This window comes from Heptranchias perlo, chromosome 16 (assembly GCF_035084215.1).
Source record: "Heptranchias perlo isolate sHepPer1 chromosome 16, sHepPer1.hap1, whole genome shotgun sequence".
In the NCBI taxonomy this organism is placed as follows: Eukaryota; Metazoa; Chordata; class Chondrichthyes; order Hexanchiformes; family Hexanchidae; genus Heptranchias; species Heptranchias perlo.
This window is the reverse complement of record NC_090340.1, coordinates 24,348,595-24,371,690: the sequence shown is the minus strand read 5'-3', so window position 1 is coordinate 24,371,690 and position 23,096 is coordinate 24,348,595. Positions and strand designations below refer to the sequence as shown.

At 45.0% G+C, this 23,096-nt stretch overlaps 1 protein-coding gene across 4 annotated transcripts in view; it reads left to right on the top strand.

The window, feature by feature from the left end:
* The first annotated feature begins 6,984 nt into the window (after nucleotides 1-6,984).
* The window catches only part of nutf2 (nuclear transport factor 2), a 47,221-nt gene continuing 31,109 nt past the window's right edge, over nucleotides 6,985-23,096 (top strand). For 2 of the 4 annotated variants that reach the window (XM_067997825.1, XM_067997828.1), the window contains exons 1-3: nucleotides 6,985-7,081; nucleotides 19,198-19,318; nucleotides 21,588-21,659. In XM_067997825.1, the coding sequence (XP_067853926.1) occupies nucleotides 19,220-19,318; nucleotides 21,588-21,659 (171 nt within the window). In that variant the 5' untranslated portion in view covers nucleotides 6,985-7,081; nucleotides 19,198-19,219. Of the gene's footprint in view, nucleotides 7,082-7,361; nucleotides 7,466-12,255; nucleotides 12,340-19,197; nucleotides 19,319-21,587; nucleotides 21,660-23,096 lie in introns of those variants that run through there. The other 2 variants (XM_067997826.1, XM_067997827.1) reach the window with 2 other exon arrangements.

The following is a 23,096-nucleotide window of genomic DNA, read 5'->3' as shown; positions in this document are numbered from 1 at the left end:
CATCTTCTGTCTACAGGATTTCCCTCAAAGCGGATATTTCGATGTCACCTTCAAGACCGTCGCTGGATGCCAGAAGTTTCTTCAAGTCTTCGAGAAGGGGAGCTGTTCACTCTCCCAACGCAGAGGAATCAGAAGCTGATTGTACACATGTACAACCCACACGTCCCGGTCGTCGATTTGCTGACGTCAACTGGGCGGAGAACAGTGTTGATGTCAACAACGGTTTTGGGATCTGGACCAGCAAGAGGGAGGTCACGGCAACGTTGAGAGTGGACGCCCACGGCAACATCTTCCACCCCCCCTCCAGCTTCGCCATCGGAGGAAGTCAAGTGTACATCATGTACGTGGGGCAACCCAGAGTCTGTCGCACCTGCGGCAAATCCGGCCACGTGGCAGCCTCCTGCACTGCAACCGTCTGCAAGAGCTGCAAGCAGGAATGGCACCAGACTAAGGACTGCAAGGAGAGCAAGCGTTGCAACCTGTGCGGGGAGGATGGCCATCTCCACAGGGCCTGCTCCAAACGCAGCTTCAGCTACGCCCAGGCAGCCAAGAGCAACACAGCGGAGGAGGAGGGGCCAACAAGCAAGGCTGGCCTAAAGAAGGCCAAGAACCCTCGCCCCGCCGCGACCCCCTCTGAGAAGACCCCGAACCAGGAAGACAAGGAGCGAGGAAAGGGTCAAGCCGAAAACCGCCAGACCCCGACACCCAGCTCCGAGCCTCCCCACCAGACAACAGAGTCCATGGACGAGGAGGCAACAGAGGAAGGATGGCAGCTTGTGAGCAAGAAGAACAGAAAGAGGAAGCCAGAGGAAAGGAAACGAGCTCCAGCCGACACTGCAACCAGGGGTAAAAGAGCATTCGAGTCGTAGTCGGACTACAGCGACTACCCCACGTCTGACGAGGAGGGACGACAGGGGTGAAGCAGTGAGGCTGCCCACCGAAAGCGTCAAAACGTCCAAGGCGACAGCGATGGGATCGACACCCCCCATCTCCAGAACAATGGGAGCGACAACGCCTCCAGCACCCTCCAGCTCCAGGACGCCGGGAGCAGCGAAGTGCCCAGCGCACACCAGCTCCGGGACACCGGGAGCAGCAACAACGAGGAGACCCAACCGATCGAGGATCGCATGGGCCCTTCACCCGACACCATGCCGACGATGTCACCCTGGCGGAACGAAGATCCCCTCTCTGAGGCAGAACAGGACTCGTACTCAGCTCAGGGAGCGTGGAACACTTTGCACAGATCACCTGGATGCAGGACACGGCCAAGAGCTGGAAACAGCAAACGGACTGTCAGGTAAGACTTTAAACTGTTGTTAAAATGGGTCTGAAAGTCGCATCCATTAACGTGTGTAGCGTTAAATGCACTACGCGATGTGTGTCGACCTTGGACTACCTGGCCAAGGTCAAGAGTGACCTGCGGTTCTTGCAAGAGTGCCGCACCTCAGCAATTACTGGCAATGGTTGCAGCGGTGGGCCCACGGGCCGTCGATCTGGTCGGGAGGCAACGATTGCCGTGCCTCCGGCCAGGGGATTCTGCTGCGGGGAGGCAACTTCATCATCACCGAAGTAAAGGAGGTGGTGGGGGGTCGCCTCCTCGTAGCAGACATTATGTACAAAAACGCTCCGCTCCGGCTGATCAACGTGTATGCCTCGACTCTAAAGAACGAGCGGCTGGCCGTCTTCCAGCAGCTCCCACTGCTGCTGGTGATGTCCAGGCCGGTCATTCTCGGCGGTGACTTCAACTGCATCATCGATGCGACTGGACGATCCGACAGAGCCGACAGCAAACTGGACACCACGTCCAAATTCCTGATGGAAGCGGTGAAAGACGCCAAGCTGTGCAACGTCTTCAGCAACCCTGCAGATGGAGCGGCGCGTCAATACACCTGGTCCAGACCAGACCGGTCTATACGTTCCAGGATAGACTTCCTGTTTGCATCCCCAACGCTCAAGGTCAGATCCACCAAGGTCACACCGGTGTTCTTCTCTGACCACTGCCTCCTCCTGGCCAACTGTCACCTACAGGACGATCAGAGAGTGGGTAGGGGGATATGGAAGCTGAACATGAAACTGTTGACCCCGGGAAACACTGAGGAACTGAAGAGGGATTACAAAGGTTGGAGAACCGTAAAGCCCCTCTTTGATTTCCCAGTGCACTGGTGGGAAGCCATCAAGGTGAACATCAAGAGGTTCTTCATCCTCAAAAGGTGTTCAGAAGGCGAGAGAGAGTCGGAGGGAAATGTCCCGACTCCATAAAAGCATGCAGAATCTTCTCCTGCTGCATTCGATGGGGATCGATGTCGGGGAGGAACTCAGAGAGGTGAAGGACCAGCAAGCCTTGCTCTTTGCCTCCGAGATCATCTTCCGGTCCAGAGTCCGCTCTGTGGAGCAGGACGAGACTTGCTTGTGTTTCTTCTTCCAAAAGGTGCACAGAGAGAGCTCTGTGATCAGCAGCCTGAAGGAAGAGGACGGCCCGGTCACGTCCTCGCAGCCCAATGTACTGAAGATCTGCAAATCCTTTTATGCCGGACTGTACGACGCGAAGCCCACAGACAGCGCGGCCTTCCAGTCCTTCTTGTCGTCTATCACGGAGGTTCTAGACGATAGCAAGCGGGAGAGTCTGGATGACCTGCTAACTCTGGAAGAACTGACAAAGGCCGTCTGTTCCTTCGAGAAGAGTAAGATTCCTGGAAGCGACGGCTTACCGGTGGAGTTGTACTCGGCTCTGTGGGATTGGATAGGCCCAGACCTGCTGGAAGTGTACGGGGGTATGCTTCTGGCTGGCAGCATGTCAGACTCCATGAGGAAAGGCATCATCACCCTCATCTACAAGCGGAAGGGGGAGAGGGAAGAAATCAAAAATTGGCGACCCATCTCACTACTTAACGTGGACTACAAAATTCTGTCCAAGGTCATCGCCAATCGGGTCAAGTCAGCCCTGGAGGTGGTGATCCACCCCAATCAGACCTGCGCCGTACCCATACATGATGGACGTGCTCTCCAAAATGGGGTTTGGGGAGGGAATCCGCAATTGGATCCAACTGCTCTACACAGACATCAGTAGCGCAGTTTCAATCAACGGGTGGGAATCAGAAAGCTTTCCGATCAAATCTGGAGTCAGGCAGGGCTGTCCTCTCTCCTCCGTCTTGTTCGTGTGTTGCATCGAACCCTTTGCCGAGTCCATCAGGAGGGATGCGGACATAAGAGGGGTGACGATCCCAGGCAGCGGAGGCACTCAGGTCAATGCCTCCCTGTACATGGACGACGTCACCGTATTTTCTCGGATCAGCTGTCGGTCCGCAGATTGATGAGCATCTGTGACCAGTTCGAACTGGCATCAGGGACCAGAGTAAATCGTAGCAAGAGCGAGGCCATGTTCTTTCGGAACTGGATCGACCGATCCTTTGTCCTCTTCAACGTCAGGTCGGATTACCTGAAGGTGCTGGGGATCTGGTTCAGGGGGGGGGGGGGGGCGGCGGTGGGGGGGTGGAAAAGCTGAGGCATGCACCAAAAACTGGGAGGAGCGTATTGCCAAGGTGAAGCAGAAACTGGGACTGTGGGATCGATGATCCCTCTCGATTGTGGGCAAGAACCTGGTCATCAGGTGCGAGGTGCTCTCGGTGTTGCTGTACGTGGCGCAGGTCTGGCCCATACCTCGCTCCTGCGCCGCGACAGTCACCCGAGTCATTTTCCACTTTATCTGGAGATCCGCAGGGACACGATGTACAAATCTCCAGAGAAAGAGGGGAGAGGCGTTCCCAACGTGGCCCTCAACCTGATGGCCACCTTTATGTGCGGCTGCATCAAGCTGTGCGTAGAACCTCGGTACGCAAACACAAAGTATCACTACGTGCTGAGGTTCTATTTGTCCCCGGTGTTGAGAAGGATGGGCCTGGCCACGCTGCCACGGAACGCTCCATCCAGCTGGACCGTTCCGCCCCACCTGTCCTTCGTGGATGAGTTTGTGCAGAAAAACACCTTTGACCACAAGGCGATCAGCAAGTGGTCCGCACGTAATGTCCTCGAGACCCTGCGGGAAAAGGAGATGGTGGATCCTGTCGGTTGGTTCCCCGAGCAGACTGTCAATGTCATTTGGCAGAACGCTCCATTGGCAGAGCTGTCAAACAAGCACCAAGACATAGCTTGGCTGGTGGTGAGAAGGGCCCTTCCTGTCTGATCCTTCATGCACTCCCGAAGTCTCAGCACCTCCGCGCGCTGTCCCAGAGGAGGCTGCGGTGGAGACGAGATCATCACGCATCTCCTTCTGGAATGTGCCTTTGCAAAGAAGGTCTGGAGAAAGATGCAGTGGTATCTGTCCAGGTTTGTCCCGAGCAGTTCAGTAACACAGGACTGTGTGCTCTATGGGCTGTTCCTGGGGACAGACACCGAGACGGACATCAACTGCTGCTGGAAGACCATCAACTCGGTAAAAGACGCCCTTTGGTCTGCCCGAAACTTGCTGGTCTTCCAGTGCAAGAAGCTGTCCTCGACCGAGTGTTGCAGACTGGCACATTCCAAGGTCCAGGACTATGTGCTGAGGGATGCACTGAAGCTAGGTGCGGCCGCCGCAAAGGCCCTGTGGGGAAAGGCAACCGTTTAGAGCCTTCCCGCCACTGTATACCAAGGGGCTGTAATCAGTAAAAAAACTCCTGCGGGCAGAATGTAAAATTCAAATTGATGTAATGTACCTGTAACGAATCTGTAATGTACCTGTAAGGAATCTGTAATCAATAATCTGTATTGAGTGTAATGCAATGAGGCACCCTGGAGTGTCATAAACTGTAATTATGTACGGTGTACATTGAACTGTACTTGATGTAACCTGCAAATTGCATAATTTGTATTGTGTACATTTGGAATGTGATATAACAACTGTATTGTATGTATTGCTGCAAATTTTATGAATAAAGTATATTTTTGGAAAAAAAATTGTACCTGGCCATACCTTAATTTGAATAGTCTGAGATCAACATTGAATAAAATGTGATATTTTTACAGTGAAAAAAAATCCTGTAATTGTGATTCACCCACAATCACAATTAATTTCTTTAACTTCTAATTCTTGTTGCTTTGATGAGCAGAAACTGGAGTTCAATGAGGCTACTCATTCATGTAAAGTTTTCATAAGTGAGGTTGTACTTCATTGGAATGTGAAATATTTATAGAAAAATATTTTATGATATTCAGGCAGATTAATGTTTATCAAAACTGGTAGTATTTCTAAAGCAGGAGTATAGTTTGTTATTGATCCGGAAGAGAATCTGATAAAGTTGAACTTGTTGTTTGCTTACTATTCACCTGACGTTATCTTGGTTGTATTTTGTCTTTCATACAATAGAGTATTTTCAGTATTTCATATGGCATGTGTTGGCTTGGTAATACCATTGATGAAACTGAGAGCCGGGGACATGGGAACTCTTGGCTCTGGGAATCTCTGCCTTCCCTTAGGCTGCTGTGCTCCTGGCCTAATTTCTAGCTCTTCCGCCGCACTCCTACCTGAATTACAGTGGGAGTGCATCATAAGAGCTGCGGGTTTTTGGCCCCACAAAATCTTCACATCTTCAGACTGTATCTCCTGTGATACAACTCTCTGTACATTGGAGTGTTTTCCAAAGAAAGGAGTATTGTGTCATACAATGCACAATGTATTATTATGCTAAAATGGAATTATGTTTAAGCTGACCTGTCCCTTTAAAGCCAGGAAGTTTTGCGACGTCCTCAGGTCATGAAAGGCGCTATATAAATGCAAGTCTTTCTTTTCAAACTGCAAGTTTACTGCTCCATCCAAGCACCAGTGTGGATTATTCTTTTTTGGCAGATTTGAGCACTCCAACTCAGGAGCAACAGGCTGCACATAGACCAATTGTGTTGTTTAATCAGCGTAGATTATGTACGAATAATAATTCCAAAACAGGCAATATTTATTTATTTAGCACAAAAGCTACTCAAATGCATTTTCATACTATTTTAGGCTGTTTGTTTCTCCATACTACAGTAAGGTTTTTTCCCAATTTTGTCTCCTCTTCTGAAGGGGCTGACTTCTGATGAGCTACTTACAGGTGCCTGTTGTCCTTCAGTACCTTGCTAAAGTGCTCATTCTTCATTTTTCACCTATTCAAACAAGAAGCCATTCAGCAACCAAGGCCAATCCTATTCCACACCTGGCATCCATTTAGTAAATTAATCCAGTATAAACCAGGTATCAAACTTCCAACCTGCCTGATCTATATGATTCAGTACAGGTACCCACAACACATCAAAAGAACCCCTAGGAAAACATCTAAAGCTACGTGGTAACACTCTTTGGGGGTAAGACTAACCCACTGACAGCCCTGAAATATTGAACATTGCAACTGGACACACAGCGAGTTACCAGGATTAACAGCTCGGAATTAAAATTAGATGAACTAGGTCACAATTATGATTTTTTAAAACCATTTAAATTGGGACTGACTTGAAATTTCATTCAGAGCTAATTAATTGAAAATGGGAAAATAAAAAAGCAAAATGTAAGTTTAAGATAAAATGCCCTCTATCGACAATCAGACATCAAGGATGGATATTTAGATGAGACACCAGAGCGGCCTATTACTATTAACAATGAAACCCTGTCCCCAGATTGAATATTGCTGGATTCAGAATAAAGTAAAACACATTCAAAGGAGAAGATTAGAGGAGAAAAGATTAAAATAGTTCGATAATACGTCACTTCAAAGATCTATCTTCTTCGATAAACACTTCAAAGATCTATCTTCTTCGATAAAACCAAGGAAAAATTCTCTTCTTGGTTTAACACTTCCACCATCCAGTTTAACTGGACTTCTCAGCAAAAGATCCCAAACACGTGGGCTCATAGTAGTACATTGTATTGTGGGTGTTGTAGTTCCCTCACCCTCCCGCTTTACGCACTGCTTTCTGAGTGAACTACAATGCCCGCGGTGCATTGCGCTGCTTCTCCCCGCGAGCATGCGCTGTACCGCAGCGGCCCAGGGCGCCTCCTCCTCCCCCCACGCAGGGGCTGGGAGGGGCCTTGTGCCGTTCGTCGCCATACTGCGATCCGCCGGAGTTGGGGCGCTGGGTAAGTTTTTTTTTCAGTAGCCCGTCAGGCGTGTGATGGCCAGGGTCTGAATCACGGTGGTCTGTATGAGAGCCGAGCGGGCGGTTTATTGGGCGCGATGCGCCCATGACACAATGCGATATGGTGTGAGGCGGCCGACATGTCTCTCACTTAGGGGGTCGGGCCTGGCTTGGCCAGGGGGGTGGGGGGAGAAGAGAGAGAGAGATATTTTTAGGCTGAATGATGGCGGCAGCGGCCTTGGCCTCGGCGACTACGCTTGCATTGATCTGGAAGCAGGCTCGGCTGCGTCGAGTTAACAATAACGACAACCGCGGGGCTGCCCGGCTGGGCCGACGAGTGAAGCGGCCAGAAGCCTGGTGCCTTCGGGCGTCGCTTTTGCCGGCGGTAATGACGCTGCGCTTTTGAACGTTAACTTTGAATTGTTTTTAAAAATAAACGGGCGAACGTGAGCGAGCCGCACGCACACAAAAACCCGCGGGTGGGCGGGTCCGGTCCGGCCCGGCCCGGCCCCCGTCACCTGTGTGTGAGGTATTCGCTCTGCCCATGTTCCCTACCAGCAGCCCGCTGAAACCTTGGGACACTTAAGCCCTGAATCTGAATTCACCCCACCCTTTGTTACCTATCGCAATAGCACCGTTTCATTTCTTTTTAAGGAGGAGCCTTTTATTATTTTTCTACGTGTGTATCTGCCGGGCCAGTGGCAGCGCCGTGAGTTATTGGCCGCACATTGACCGCTTCTGGTTCACTAATGTACTACTGAGCCCGAAAAGGACTTGGCGCCGCTGTGTTTAAAAAGAAAATTAAGAATGTTGTGGTGACCTAGCGTAAACCAAACAGCTTTTGTAGGTGGAGAGTTCTGATTTCCTCCTGTTACTGTGATCCCAACGCAGCAACAACATAAAGAAGCGGTCACTCATTCTGCAGCGGGCCGCTGATCTATTTTCACTTTCCGAAGTCGAGTTAATCATCGCGCTTCTGCTTTTTAAAGTAAATCGAATGCACCGCATTGCCTTTTGTTTTTGCGCGCGTTATATTTGCCGAGTTCGTAGTAAATCACCGGGAGCCTGCATACAATAAACGATGCATGTTTGAATTTCTGTAGTTGCACCTCCCCCTTGTTCTTATTCGGGAGTTTTACGCCACTCAACGTAATATACGTGAGGTTTGTTTGAGGGCTGGGTTTGACGTCTGTCATTACGTATAAGAGAGGAGACCCCCTCCAACCAATACACATGAATCCTTCCACGGGACGACAATCTATTTGTTGCAGTAATTATTTCTTTATTTTGATCTTAAGGGGCCTTTGATGAAATAATGTTTGAGAAAATATTTACTCCCTTATACAAGTAGCTCAATGTTGTTTTTATGACCACCAAAATTATACAATTTTCCCCAGTACTGAAATCTTGTTGCAGTTTTAGTGTTCGTAAGATAAATGAAGATGACAGGTCATTTTATTTAATTCCTTTTGTAGGTCCCTAGCTGCTTTATCTTGACAGCCCCACTTGATTGTGTACTATTTGCGAACTTGACCAGTTAGCATTAGGTTTCTGTCTTAGTTCAATCATCTGAAATTAATAAAAGTTAAAATATTCCCTCTCCCTCCCCATTGTGTTATGTTTCTTGAATGATCATATTGTACGCTAGTAGGAAAAATGGATGTCATGAGTATACTATATGTAGAAATAACTGAAGCAGAAAGGGATCTGAAAAGAGTTTTGCCTCACCCATGCTGGAAGATCATTGCAAGTGTTGATCACTCCACATGCAGTTCTTTATGACATCTGTACATTTTCCTTACACCACTTTTAACTTTCAACCCCTTGTTCTAGTATGATGGCATACCTTGAAGAAGTACCCCAGGGTTCAGTGCTGGGCCCTTACTGTGCTGATCAACTTAAATGACTTGGATACAAAAATCCAATGCTAACTGGTTGCAAATTGTACTAAATTGGGGCATGGGGAAGCTTTTGAGACAGACAAAGTACCCAGGGGCCTATAAAAGGAATTGAAAAAAATCTGAAATTAAATTCAATAGATAAGTGCAACATAATCCACACTTGTAAGGAAAATGGATGTTGCAAGTATATATTATGTATAGAAATAGCTGATGGCAAAACAGAAATTGATTTATACAAGAGTAAATGTGGCATTTAAGTTCAGATGATTGTAGCAAATGTGAACAAATGGATTGGACCGCTTAATTATATTGCTAAGTCAGTTGAGTATAAGAGAAAAGATGTCATGCACTGTGCAGTGCCCTGGCAAGACATTTAATGTCGTGTTTACTTCTATAAGAGTCCTTCTCAGTTGCCTGCTTTCAAGACTAAAGAGCCCCAATTTCTCCAGCTTTTTCCCATAACTGATTCCTTTACTCTGCACCATAGTTTGAATGTTTTCCTTCTATCGTAGCGACCAAATCTGAACATAGTAGTCAATGCATCCTGTCCAGGGCATTGTACCATTATTTCATGATCTATTTCAATTTATACTAAACCACCCTAGCAATATAGTTATTTGTTCTTTGCAGTTCATTTATTGCAACTGCAGTCATTTGAAATGTTAAATGCCAAGTTTACTATCGCAGCCAGGCCTTTTTTGTTCTATCTTTAGCTATTTCTACATAGTATGTACCTGTGACATGCATTTTTCCTACTAGTGTGCAGTATTTTGCACTTACCTATTGAATCTGCCACTGATTTACCCCCTTACAGATTTTATCCATATCCTTGTGTAGGTCCTTGGCAACTTTGGCTATCTTGCCAGCCCCCTTGACCTGTTTGCATTGTTTCTGTATGTGTGAACCATGTCACCATTGGTAGAACTCCCACTTCTGAATCAGAACATTGTGGGTTCAACTCCCACTCCAGAGACATAAGCGCATAATCTAGGCTGACACTCCAGTACAGTACTGAGGGAGTGCTGCACTGATGGTGCTGACTTTTGGATGAGAAGTTAAACTTGCCCTCAAGTGGATGTAAAAGATCCCATGGCACTATTTCGAAGAAGAGTGGTGGACTGCTCCCTGGTGTCCTGGCCAATATTTATCCCTCAACCAACATTATTAAAAAACAGATTATCTGGTTATTATCACGTTGCTGTTTGTGGGACTTTGCTGTGTGCAAATTGGCTTCCATGTTTCCTACATTACAACAATGACTGCACTTCAGAAGTACTTCATTGGCTGTTAAGTGCTTTGGGACAGCCTGAGGTTGTGAAAGAAAGTCTTTCTAAGTCATAAATGTAGATAAGGAATAGTAAGGGCCTCAGCATCGAGTTCTGGGGTACCTCCCCCCACTGACATAATTCCCCAAACAGTGTGGTTGAGTATCTTCGCTCGTGGTTTCATGCCAGACTGGGAGGGTTGGCAACCCTATATCCAGACACCTGTAACTCAATTAATTCTACCGTACAAACATATCTTTTATAACGTTGTTGTGAAATGTAAAAATGATGTGTAAATCAAAGTTGCATGTTTTTGAACTTTTTTGGCGGGGGGGTGGTGTGGTGGGGAGAGGGTAATGGACTAAAGAAATCATCTTTGTGGTATCCTAAACTGTTCATTTAAAAAGAGTGAGCAGTACACAATAATGTAGAGAATAACGACCCCCAGACTTCAGTAAATTTGCTTACCAGTTGCAGAGCTTGCAACTACACTTTTGAGCACAGTTGAATAGCAATTTTCTCATGGCCAGCCGGTTCTGCTCTGACTGCCACGGTAACTTCGCTGGAAGTGCGGCTGGAATGGCTGGCAACCTGAGATAGACAGCTGCATGCAGAGCAGGGATGCAGGTTCCAGGTTTGATGGGGTGGGAAGTGTTTCAACTGTCACGTCAGCAGCTCTTGTGTGAGATATGTATAGGCACCCAGGTGCGAACCGCAGAATCATTTCCTGGGTTGCGAACAGCAGTGCCTGGGAGATTAATCTTTCATTCTGGGAGACTCTTGGCCAATCTAGGAGGGTTAGGAACCGAAATTACATAGTCATTGCTTCACCAAGAATGACGTATTTGCATTACATAGAAATTACAACACTGAGACTGGTCATTTGGCCAAGCAGTCCCTGTAGGTGTTTATCTTCCACACGAGCAGTAGTCCTAATCCTATGTGCCTGCCCTGTTCCCATATTCCTTTATGCCTCTTTCAACCACCTGCCTAATCTACAGTATTCTTAAATGTTGACATGTTCTCTGCTTTAATCACTAACTCTGATAGTGCATTCCACTGCCATTACCCACTGTGTTAAAAAAAAATTCTCTTGCTCTAAATCTCTCATACTTAATTTTATATCTATTCCATTAGTTTTTTTATGGCCGTATATATTTGAGATGCTGCTCTTTTTTTTACATCACCCGTCCTTCCCCCACTCAAAGAATAATTACATTTTTTTTTAACCAAAATGTCCCACCTTTCACTTAGTGACATTGGATTCCGTCTGGCACTATTTACCCCTTCCACCATCCTATCATTATCCCCCTGCAGCTTCCTTTGATCCTCAGAATTATTTACTGTGCCTTTTATTTTAATATTGTATACAAATTTGAACACTACTCTAGTTATATATCCAAATCATTGATGTACACAGTGAACAGAAGCAGTCCCAGAACAGAACCCTGTGGCACACTGCTATCCACTCGGAGAAACTGCCCGTAACTCCTACTCTCTGTTTCCTGCTAAACAGATGTTAAAAATACACATTTAATCTCAGTAATGTGATAGAAATCTGCAAAAAGAGTAAAAGTTGATTATTAATCCTGTTCCCCCTTTGCTGGAAAGCATCTGCATTATGTCACGGTGAAACAGCCAAGATTGGGAACTCAAGTAAGATTATTTGTACAAATCTAGATCCAACTGATAAAAGGTGTGTTTTGATCTAAACACATATGCCACTGCACTCCTGAAAGTAAAACTCTTAAAATTATTTTGTCTTTTCTCCAAGTCAGTTTCCATGTACTGCCACTTGGTGCTCCAGTATTCTACTACTGAGCAGCAAGAGGAATAATTTTGTTAAAATTGTCAGGAAATTGAGCAGCTGCCATAAAAAAATTTAAATCCAAAGTACTGAAATTTTGGGGAATTTTAAATTATTTCTGCGCTCAGTGTGGCCTGTTAATCATGCCTCGAACCTAAGCTTGGTGATGTAGTGGATTAGTACAATGTCTTTTCACCCATAGCACCTGGCTTTGCATCCAGCCCAGACTGATGAGGGAAGTCTGGAAAATCTGCAGCTTGTTCGGGTCCTACACAAAATAAACTTCGTAAGTCTCAATCTTGCATAATTGCCAATTTTATGGTAAATTATGGGTATCATACTGGGAAGTGTAAATATTTGGTCATCTTTTGTCTGTGACTGCAGATGACCAAGAAATGATGGTGGGAGGAGGGGCCAGATAGGGTGCAGCTCTCCTGATGTATCAGTGATTTTGTGCAGTGAATATCCAAGCTAGTCCATTGCTCTCCCTGCCCACTGTTTGAGACTGAACCAGTTCGTTCGCAACCACGCCATCCTAATTGGCTGTGAACTGACCTTCCGACTCCACATCCTCTCCATCACCAAAACTGCCTATTTCCACCTCCGTAATATCGCCCTTCTCCGCCCCTGCCTCAATTCATTTGCTGCTGAAACCCTCATCCATGCCTTTATTACCTCTAGATTTGACTATTGCAATGCTCTCCTGGCCGGACTCCCATCTTGCACCCTCTGTAAACTTGAGCTCATCCAAAACTCTACTGCCGTATCCTAACTCATACCAAGTCCTGTTCATCCATCACCCCTGTGCTTGCTGACCTACATTGGTTCCTAGTCTGGCAATGCCTTGATTTAAAAGGCCTCCCCCTTGTTTTTAAATCCTTCCGTGGCTACGCCCCTCCCTATCTCTGTAACCTCCTCCAGCACTACAACCCTCCAATTCTGACCTCTTGCGCATCCCCGATTTTAATTGCTCCACCGTTGGCAGCTGTGCTTTCAGCTCTGGAAATCCCCCAACCCCCATAACCTCTCCACCTCTCGACCTTTCTTTTCTCCTTTAAGGCGCTCCTTTAAACCTATCTCTTTGACCAAGCTTTTGGTCACATGTCCTAAAACCCCCTTGTGTGGCTCGGTGTCAAATTTTATTTGATTACGTTCCTGTGAAGCGCTTTGGGGTGTTTTACTATGTTAAAGGTGGTATATAAATGCAAATTGTAGTAGGGTCCCATATTCAATACACAATCTGTGCTGAATTAGCTGATGTCCACTGTGGTAGCAGTGGTTCTGTAATCGGCCTCAGCACGCCTAAGTTCGGAGGGGGGGGAAAACATTCTCATGGTTCCTGCATGTGCCATCCAGGAACACCTTCTGGAATTGCACGTGTTTGGGGACAGGATCCAGTTCAGCTGGTTTTTTTAATTCATTCATGGGATGTGGCGTCGCTGGCACGACCAGCATTTATTGCCCATCCCTAACTGTCCTTGAGAAGGTGGTGATGAGCTGCCTTCTTGAACCACTGCTGTCCATGTGCTGTTAGGTGGGGACTTCCAAGATTTTGATATGAAGGATGATGACGGAACGGCGATATATTTCCAAGTCAGGATGGTGTGTGACTTGGAGGGGAACGAGCAGGTGGTGGTGTTCCCATGTGCCTGCTGCCCTTGTTCTTCGAGGTGGCAGAGGTCGGGGGTTTGGGAGGTGCTGTCGAAGAAGCCTTGGCGAGTTGCTGCAGTGCATCTTGTAGATCGTACACACTGCCGCCACAGTGCGCCAGTAGTTTAAGATGGCGGATGGGGTGCCATTCAAGTGGGCTGCTTTGTTCTGGGTGTTGTTGGAGCTGCACTCGTCCAGGCAGATGGAGAGTATTCCATCACGCTTTTGACTCGTGCCTTGTAGATATTGGAAAGGCCTTGGGGAGTCAGAAGGTGAGTTGCTCGCCGCAGAATACCCAGTCTCCGACCTGCTCTTGTAGCCACATTATTTATGTGGCTGGTCCAGTTAAGTTTCTGGTCAATGGTGACCCCCAGGATGTTGATGGTGGGGGATTCGGCGATGGTAATGCCATTGAATGTCAAGGGGAGGTGGTTAGATTCTCTCTTGTTGGAGATAGTCATTGCCTGGCTCGTGTGGCGAGAATGTTACTTGCCACTTATCAGCCCAAGCCTGGATGTTGTTTAAGTCTTGTTGCATGCGGGCACAGACTGCTTCATTATCTGCAGGGTTGCGAATGGAGCCGAACACTCTGCAATCATCAGCAAACATCCCCACTTATGATCTTATGATCGAGGGAAGGTCATTGATGAAGCAGCTGAAGATGATTGGGCCTAGGACACTGTCTTGAGGAACTCCTGCAGCGATATCCTGGGGCTGAGATGATTGGCCTCCAACAACCACTACCATTTTCCTTTGTGCTAGGTATGACTCCAGCCACTGGAGAGTTTACCCCTGATTCCCATTGACTTCAATTTTACTAGGGCTCCTTGATGCCACACTGGTCAAATGCTGCCTTGATGTCGAGGACATCAGCTGTTTTGTTCATGTTTGGACCAAGGCTGTAATGAGGTCTGGAGCCGAGTGGTCCTGGCGGACCCCATACTGAGAATCGGTGAGTAGGTTATTGGTGAGTAAGTGCCGCTTGATAGCACTGTTGACGACACTTTCCATCACTGCTGATGATAGAGTAGACTGATGGGGCGGTAATTGGCTGGATTGGATTTGTCCTGCTTTTTGTGGACAGGACATACCTGGGCAATTTTCCACTTTGTCGGTTAGATGCTAATGTTGTAGCTGTACTGGAACAGCTTGGCTCGAGGCGCGGCTAGTACTGGAGCATGTCTTCAACCGGGATGCTGTCGGGGCCCATAGCCTTTGCTGTATCCAGTGCACTCAGCCATTTCTTGACATCACGTGGAGTGAATCGAATTGGCTGAAGACTGTCTTCTGTGATGGTGGGAATCTCAGGAGGAGGCCAAGATGGATCATCCACTTGGCATTTCTGGCTAAAGGTGGTTGCAAACGCTTCAGCCTTGTCTTTTGCGCTCACGTGCTGGACTCTGCCATCATTGAGGATGGGGATGTTCATGGAGCCTCTTCTTCCCATTAGTTGTTTAATTGTCTACCACCATTCGTGACTGGATGTGGCAGGACTGCAGAGCTTTGATTTGATCCGTTGGTTGTGGGATTGTTTAGCTCTGTCTATAGCATGCAGCTTCTGCTGTTCAGCATGCATGTAGTCCTGTGTCGTAGCTTCACCCGGTTGGCACCTCATTTTTAGGTACGCCTGGTGCTGCTCCTGGCATGCTCTTCTACATCCCTCATTGAGTTGTTATGTCTTCTTGCCCCGTGCAGTTGAATTGCCTGCCAGCACTTACTGCCAAGGCTCACACATGAGTAAAGGCCACTTGAGGGAAGTACAGGAGGGTGCGTGTGGAACTATACTGCATGGAAGGGGAGAAAATCAGCAAGAATAAAAACTATGATACTGAAAATACATTAGATTAGCACGAGGCCGACAGCTCCTTTAACCTTAATGAGTAGAATTCTTTTTTAGTTTGAGATGGTTTGCTTGCAAAATTGGACCTGAAGCCCCAAACAAATACCGCTTCGATACAACAAGATTAATAAGATCAGTCCTGGGTTAGAGGCAATCTGAGGAGCAAACCTGTTCCTGTAGTCTAATCTTGTCCCAGGTGTTTTCCATCTATCTGATCTTTTACTGCAGACTTGTTAAGTGCAGACTTGTAGAACAGGCTAGGAACACTGAATTTAATTCCTGTTAATACAATAGTAAAACTTGTGTGGACTTCACTCTGGAAGAAACTTTGTAGTGTTAGTTTTTCATGCAAGTCTTGCTAGTGGTGCAGAAAGTCCTTACTTGTGGAGTTTGTATGTGTATGATATCAGCAATGTAAACATGGTGTCTAGTGCTAGCTGGGTTTAGAATCATTGGTTACGGAAGGAGACCATTCAGCCCATCGAGTCCACGCTGACTTTATGCTGGAGCAATCCCGCTAGTTCCACTTCCCCCACCCTATCCCTGTAGCCCTGCAAATTTTTTACTTTCAAGTACTTATCCAGTTCCCTTTTGAACGCCATGATAGCATCTGCCTCCACCACCTCCTCAGGCTGTGTATTCTGGATCCTAACCACTCGCTGTGTGGAAAAAATTTTTGTCATGTCACCTTTGGTTCTTTTGTCAATCACCTTAAATCTATGCCCTCTGTTTCTTCACCCTTCTGCCAATGGGAACAGTTTCTCTCTATCCATTCTGTCTGGACCCTTCATGATTTTGAATACCTCGATCAAATCTCTTCGCAACCTTCTCTATTCCATGGAGAACAACCCCAGCTTCTCCAATCTATCCACGTAACTGAAATCTCTCATCCCTGGAATCATTCTAGTAAATCTCTCTGCACCCTCTCCAAGGCCTTCACATCTTTCCTAAAATGCGGTGCCCAGAACTGGACACAATACTTCAGTTGTGGCCGAATCAGTGTTTTATAAAGGTTCATCATGACTTCCTTACTTTTGTACTCTATGCCTCTATTTATAAATCCCAGGATCCTGTATGCTTTTTTAACCGCTTTCTCAACCTGCCCTGCCACCTTCAACAATTTGTGCACATATACCCCCAGATCTCCCTGTTCCTGTACCCCTTTTAGAATTGTGCCCTCTAGTTTATATTGCCTATCCTCATTCTTCCTACCAAAATGTATCACTTTGAATTTTTCTGCATTAAATTTCATCTGCCACGTGTCCGCCCATGCCACCAGCCTGTCTATATCCGCTTGAAGTCTGTCACTATCCTCCTCACTGTTCACTACCCTTCCAAGTTTTGTGTCGTCTGCAAATTTTGAAATTGTGCTCTGTACACCCAAGTCCAAATCATTAATACATATCTCACTCCAGTCCAAAAAAAACCGTTCACCATTATCCTGTTTCCTGTCACTTAGCCAACTCTGTATCCATGTTGCTACAGCCCCCTTTATTCCATGGGACACAATCTTGATGACGAGCCTATCATGTGGTACTTTATCAAACACCTTTTGAAAGTCCATGTACACCACATCAATTGCATTGCCCTCATCAACCCTCTCTTACCTCATCAAAAAACTCTATCAAGCTAGTTAAGCACGATTTGCCTTTAACAAATCCGTGCTGGCTTTCCCTAATCAGTCCACACTCGTCCAAGTGGCTGTTACCTCAGGTCCGGATTATTGTTTCTTAAAGTTTCCCCACCACTGAGGTTAAACAGACTTGCCTATAGTTGCTGGGTTTATCCTTAACACCCTTTTTTGAACAAGGGTGTAACATTTGCAATTCTCCAGTCCTCTGACACCGCCCCCGTATCTAAGGATGTTTGGATGTAAGCCCTTTGATCTACCCACCCAACTGCCCCCAGACAGTAGGATATCATGACAATTTCACTGTCCTGGTGCCATTTTTGTTCACCTGTACAGCAGTTTTACAAGATCAAAAACTTGGCATAATCATGTAGACACATGGCATACCTGGGGAGAATCTGTTGTCGTCCCCGTGGGTAAAAGTTTGTCTTTTCAAGTAACAACTGAGATTTCTACAGTAGTGGCCTCATGATTAATTCTTGTGCTATACTTTTGCCAGCAAATTGCAGTGTGACATATTAATCCTAGGGATTTGCTAACTACAATAAGTAGAATCATAGAAATTTCAGCACAAAAAGAGAGCATTCAACCAATCATGCTAGCTATACACTAGAGCCATCTACTCTAATCTCATTCCTTGTTCTTCATCTGAACACTTTTTTCTGTGTATATCTAATTCCCACTTAAATATCATAATTTACTCAGCTTCAGTTGTCATTTGCAATGCATTCCATATTCTAATGACCCTTTGCATTAAAAAACCTCTTGAAGTGTTAATCCTAAATTAATGCCCCCCCCTTGTTACAACCAGAGGAAATAATTTTTCACTTTATTCTCTCCAACCCTTTCATAATTTGGAATACTTCTAAAATAAAACCCCTTAAACTGACTCCGCTGTAGTAAATATAGCCTTAATTTTTCAAGTCTCTTACCATAACTAAACCCTTCCATACCTGGTGGTATCCTAGTGAATCTTTTCTATAATGGGTGCTGAAAAACTGCATGCAGTACTTTTAATTGTAGCCTAAATAATGTCTTGGAGAGATTCATCGTTACCTCCTTGCTTTTGTAATTTAATGCCTGTTTATCTAAAACCATTTGCCCTTTTTATGGCTTTTTCCATCTGCAGTCCTGGTTCAAAGATCTGTATATCAGCACCATAGATCACTGTTCCTCCACTGCATTGAGAATTTTATAGTTTTCCCCAAAGTGCATTTATCTATGCTGAACCTTATTTGCCACATATGGTAAGTGCAGCATGCTTGGGAGGAACAGGTGACTTTGGACCTATGGTTCCCAAAGCTTTCCACCACTGGGGGTTTCCTCATCTCATGTCTGGGTCTGTTATAGACTAATTGGTAGAGATTGATTGCTATGATTAGTCAACAACTCCATTATCATTGTATCATGCAACAAGAAGAATGGTAGAAGGTGAACGAAATGAACCTTGATCTTTTATCATCTAGCAATTCCTATGTTCCTATATATGCTCATTCCCCTAACCTGTCTTGGTCAGTAAATTTTAATATTCCCTCTGCATCCATGTACATGTTTCATTTTAGTTTTGCTTGTCCCAGGCAGAATATATTTTATTCTTCTGTCGTACACATCTTAATAATTTGACAACTCATTTTATTTAGTCCACATTTGTTCTGAAGTTCTGTAATAGAATATTGAATTCAGGGTAGTGTATTCACCTAAGGATTAATCTTTGGCTTCCCAGGGTAGAGAATCATGTTCAGATCTCAATCTTGACTGACATTTGAACTTGCCTGCCCCCATTTGTAGAGGCTGATGGACGAAAAATTGTGCCTATGTGGAGGAAAAACTGTTGGGGTTGGTTCCCCTGTTCATCCTGCCAGGCGATTATTGCATAACACTAATGGCAGCAGTGGAAAAGTCTGTGGCCTATAGTTTTCATGGTCTCTTGGACTAATAAAAAAAAGAAGCATAGTAACAGGTAGGAGTATGAGAGTAATTTTAAATTAATAGAACACTGTATTTTTGTTCTGATCTGTTTGTAGTGCCTGTGGCTGAGTGATCAGAATGGGTGACAAGCCTCTCTGGGAGCAGATTGGAAGTGGCTTTGTGCAACATTACTATCAAATTTTTGATGCAGACAGGAGTCAATTAGGATCATTATATGTAAGTATGAACTGGGTGCTATCTACTCATTTGCCATAAATTTTCTTTTTCTTCAATCTGTGTTTAAAAAAAATTGACGAACTTTCTCATATAACACTTTTACATAGACGTCAGGAAAGTATCACTGTGTCATTAAGATTCAAAACTGCTGCGTCAGAGGATTTTAATTGATGAATTTATCTTCGTCATTCCTCATTCCATAGCAGATTTTTTCAATCACAGCACTCTGTTGCATAAGATGTACTTTTGTGCTTGATTATTTTTAGTGTATAGTGTAGTGTACTGATAAGTCAAAGCAATTTTTTTGCAAAAATTTTTGAATTATACAATAATAATTAAGCAGCATAACTAACAGTGAAGTGGGAATTTAGTGCTCGAATTAATTATCAGATACTTTGAATTAAGAGTATTTGGAGAAATAGGACTTTTTTGTTTGTGTAGTAAATAAAGAATGTCATTGGGCAGCAGGTGGACACTTGCATATAAGATTCAGGTTGAAATGTATTGTTGGCTTTCTTCCACCAGTGGTTTATTTTGAGGCTAATCTGGGAGTGTCCTATGCTGACACTTGGGTGACAAGTGGAGTATTCTTTTTCTTAATCCTGATATACCTAACTTTAAGCACAGTGCCCCCTCCCAAAAAAAATTAAGGGAAGAAGTTTATCCACTTACGAGAGATCTCTGGTGCAAATGCCATCAGAGATTTTGATTCAGACCTGGGGTTTCAGTGCATGCATATTGCAACACTGAATCACATTGCAGATTCATTCCAAATGAGGCAAGTGATCGTGAAGGACAGTGCATATTTGAAATCTGCAGGAGTGAAGTATGGTGAAGTATTAAAATGAATTTAAACGGTCAAGATAATTCCAACCTTGACTGTGGTTGGAGAGCCATAAACTTTCTTGTGTCCTTGCCATTGATATAATCAATCTTACAACACCAAGTTATAGTCCAACAATTTTATTTGAAAATCACAAGCTTTCGGAGGCTTCCTCCTTCGTCAGGTGAATGTCAGGAAATCCTTGAACCTTTCGCATTTATATTCAGAGAACAATACCTGGTGATTACAGATAATCATTCCAACTGCCCGTTGTCAAGGCAATCAAAGTGTTCAGACAGAGAGGTGTTACCGACAGGACCACCGAATATACAAACGGCCAGAACACAAAACAGAGAGAGAGAGGGAGAAACATCCAAAAGGAAGTCCTCATGGGTGCGGAACTTGGCTATCAATTTCTGCTCGACGATTTTGCGTTGTCGTGTGTCTCGAAGGCCGCCTTGGAGTATGCTTACCCAAAGATCGGTGGCTGAATGTCCTTGACTGCTGAAGTGTTCCCCGACTGGGAGGGAACCCTCCTGTCTGGCGATTGTTGACCCTCCCAGTCGGGGAACACTTCAGCAGTCAAGGACATTCAGCCACCGATCTTCGGGTAAGCGGCCTTCGAGACACACGACAACGCAAAATCGTCGAGCAGAAATTGATAGCCAAGTTCCGCACCCATGAGGACGGCCTCAACCGGGATCTTGGGTTCATGTCACGCTACGCGTAACCCCACCAGCGAATAAAAGTTATCTGTTTTTAATTCAACGGGTCATTTTCTGTCTTTCTCTTCCTTTCGGATGTTTCTCCCTCTCTCTCTCTGTTTTGTGTTCTGGCCGTTTGTATATTCGGTGGTCCTGTAGGTAACACCTCTCTGTCTGAACACTTTGATTGCCTTGACAACGGGCAGTTGGAATGATTATCTGTAATCACCAGGTATTGTTCTCTGAATATAAATGCGAAAGGTTCAAGGATTTCCTGACATTCACCTGACGAAGGAGGAAGCCTCCGAAAGCTTGTGATTTTCAAATAAAATTGTTGGACTATAACTTGGTGTTGTAAGATTGGTTACATTTGTCAACCCCAGTCCATCACCGGCATCTCCACATCATTGATATAATCAGGTGATTCTGACATCAGCTTAGTAACCGTGTATAAATTAAAAATAACATCATATGGCTAACAACTGAAAGGGTCTAACTTGATTGATGCCAGATCACCATGCTACTCAAAGTCACAATAATTTCCTAATTTAAGTCTAAGTTATATGAAAAACCTTTCAGATATTCGCAGGAATTAAGGAAGCAGGTGTTCCAGACCTTCTATTAAATTTTGGGAGCTTTTAATGGTGGTGTTTTTGTTCTCAGAGCAACTGCTTTTTTCTGAGTACCTTCTGTGCGAAAGTTAATGAACAGTTTTGATTTCTTGAATATATTTTTGTTTCAGATTGACGCATCATGCCTTTCTTGGGAAGGACAGCAGTTCCAAGGTAAAACTGCTATTGTGGAAAAAATAATTGTAAGTATATTAAAAAAAGAAAACTATGTTCATAGGAGTTAAAATGTTTGAACAGATCCTCATTTGGACAGCTGTTAATTTGAATAGAACTATACTGACAAATCCAATTTAACTGCTTCAGATTAATCAGTACCAAACCAAGCATTTAAAGTTTAAGCCTAACAAAACCGTATTAGTTTCTTATGATATATTGTTGGGTTGTTTCTTTGATATTGGAACAGTGTGCTGTAGTATAACAGTTCAGAAAATATTGTGGGGTGAGCTTCAGATTTTATCTTTTTTTTTTGTTGGACAGGTACAAAAAATAATTAAAAAGGCTAATGGAATGTTAGCTTTTATCTCAATAGGGCTGGAATACAAAGGGGTGGAAGTTATGTTACAGCTGTACAAAGCTCTGGTTAGACCCCATCTGGAGTACTGCATTCAGTTCTGGGCACCGCACCTTAGGAAGGATATATTGGCCTTGGAGGGGGTGCAGCACAGATTCACCAGAATGATATCGGGGATAAAAGGGTTAAATTATGAGGACAGGTTGCATAGACTAGCCTTGTATTCTCTTGAATATAGAAGATTAAGGGGTGATCTAATTGAGGTGTTTAAGATGATTCAAGGATTTGACAGGTTAGATAGAGGGAAACTATTTCCTATGGTGGGAGAGTCCAGAACAAAGGGGTATAACCTTTAAATTAGAGCTAGGCTGGTCAGGGGTGATGTCAGAAAGCATTTCTTCATACAAAGGGTAGTGGAAATCTGGAACTCTTTCTGTTTCCACCCCCCCCCCCCCCCCACCACAAAAGCCGTTGAGGCTAGGTCAATTGAAAATTTCAAAACTGAGATTGATAGATTTTTGTTTGGCACGGATATTAAGGGTTACGGAACCAAGGCAGGTAGATGGAGTTAAGATACAGATCAGCCATGATCTAATTGAATGGCAGAACAGGCTCGAGAGGCTGAATGGCCTACTCCTGTTCCGATGTATTCCTATGTAATTTTAATCTAAATTCTAGTAAAGCAGAGTGCATTTTTCACTCAACATATTTTCTAGCTCCCAGGTGACCAGTGGGTGCAGACAGTTCCTGGCTTTGAATTGTATAGATCGCAAGGTTGCAGGTTTGATTCCTCCTAGAAAGTGCATGTGTGTGGATGTTGGATGAGGACAGGATCAGGCTTGCCTGCAGTGCCCTCCACAGTAAATTACCTTGCTCTGTCGATCGTACATGAAGAGTAGTCATTTAGACAAGATATCTAAAATTACATGCCTCTTTTATGGCTTTTTCCACCTGCAATCCTGGTTCAAAGGTCTGTACATTAGTACCATAGATTACTGTTCCTCCACTGTATTGAGAATTTTATATTTTTCCCCAAAATGTACTGGGCTGAGGACAGGAAAAATCAGCCAGGATTCCCACTCCTGGTTGCTGTTAAGTGAGTCCTGTA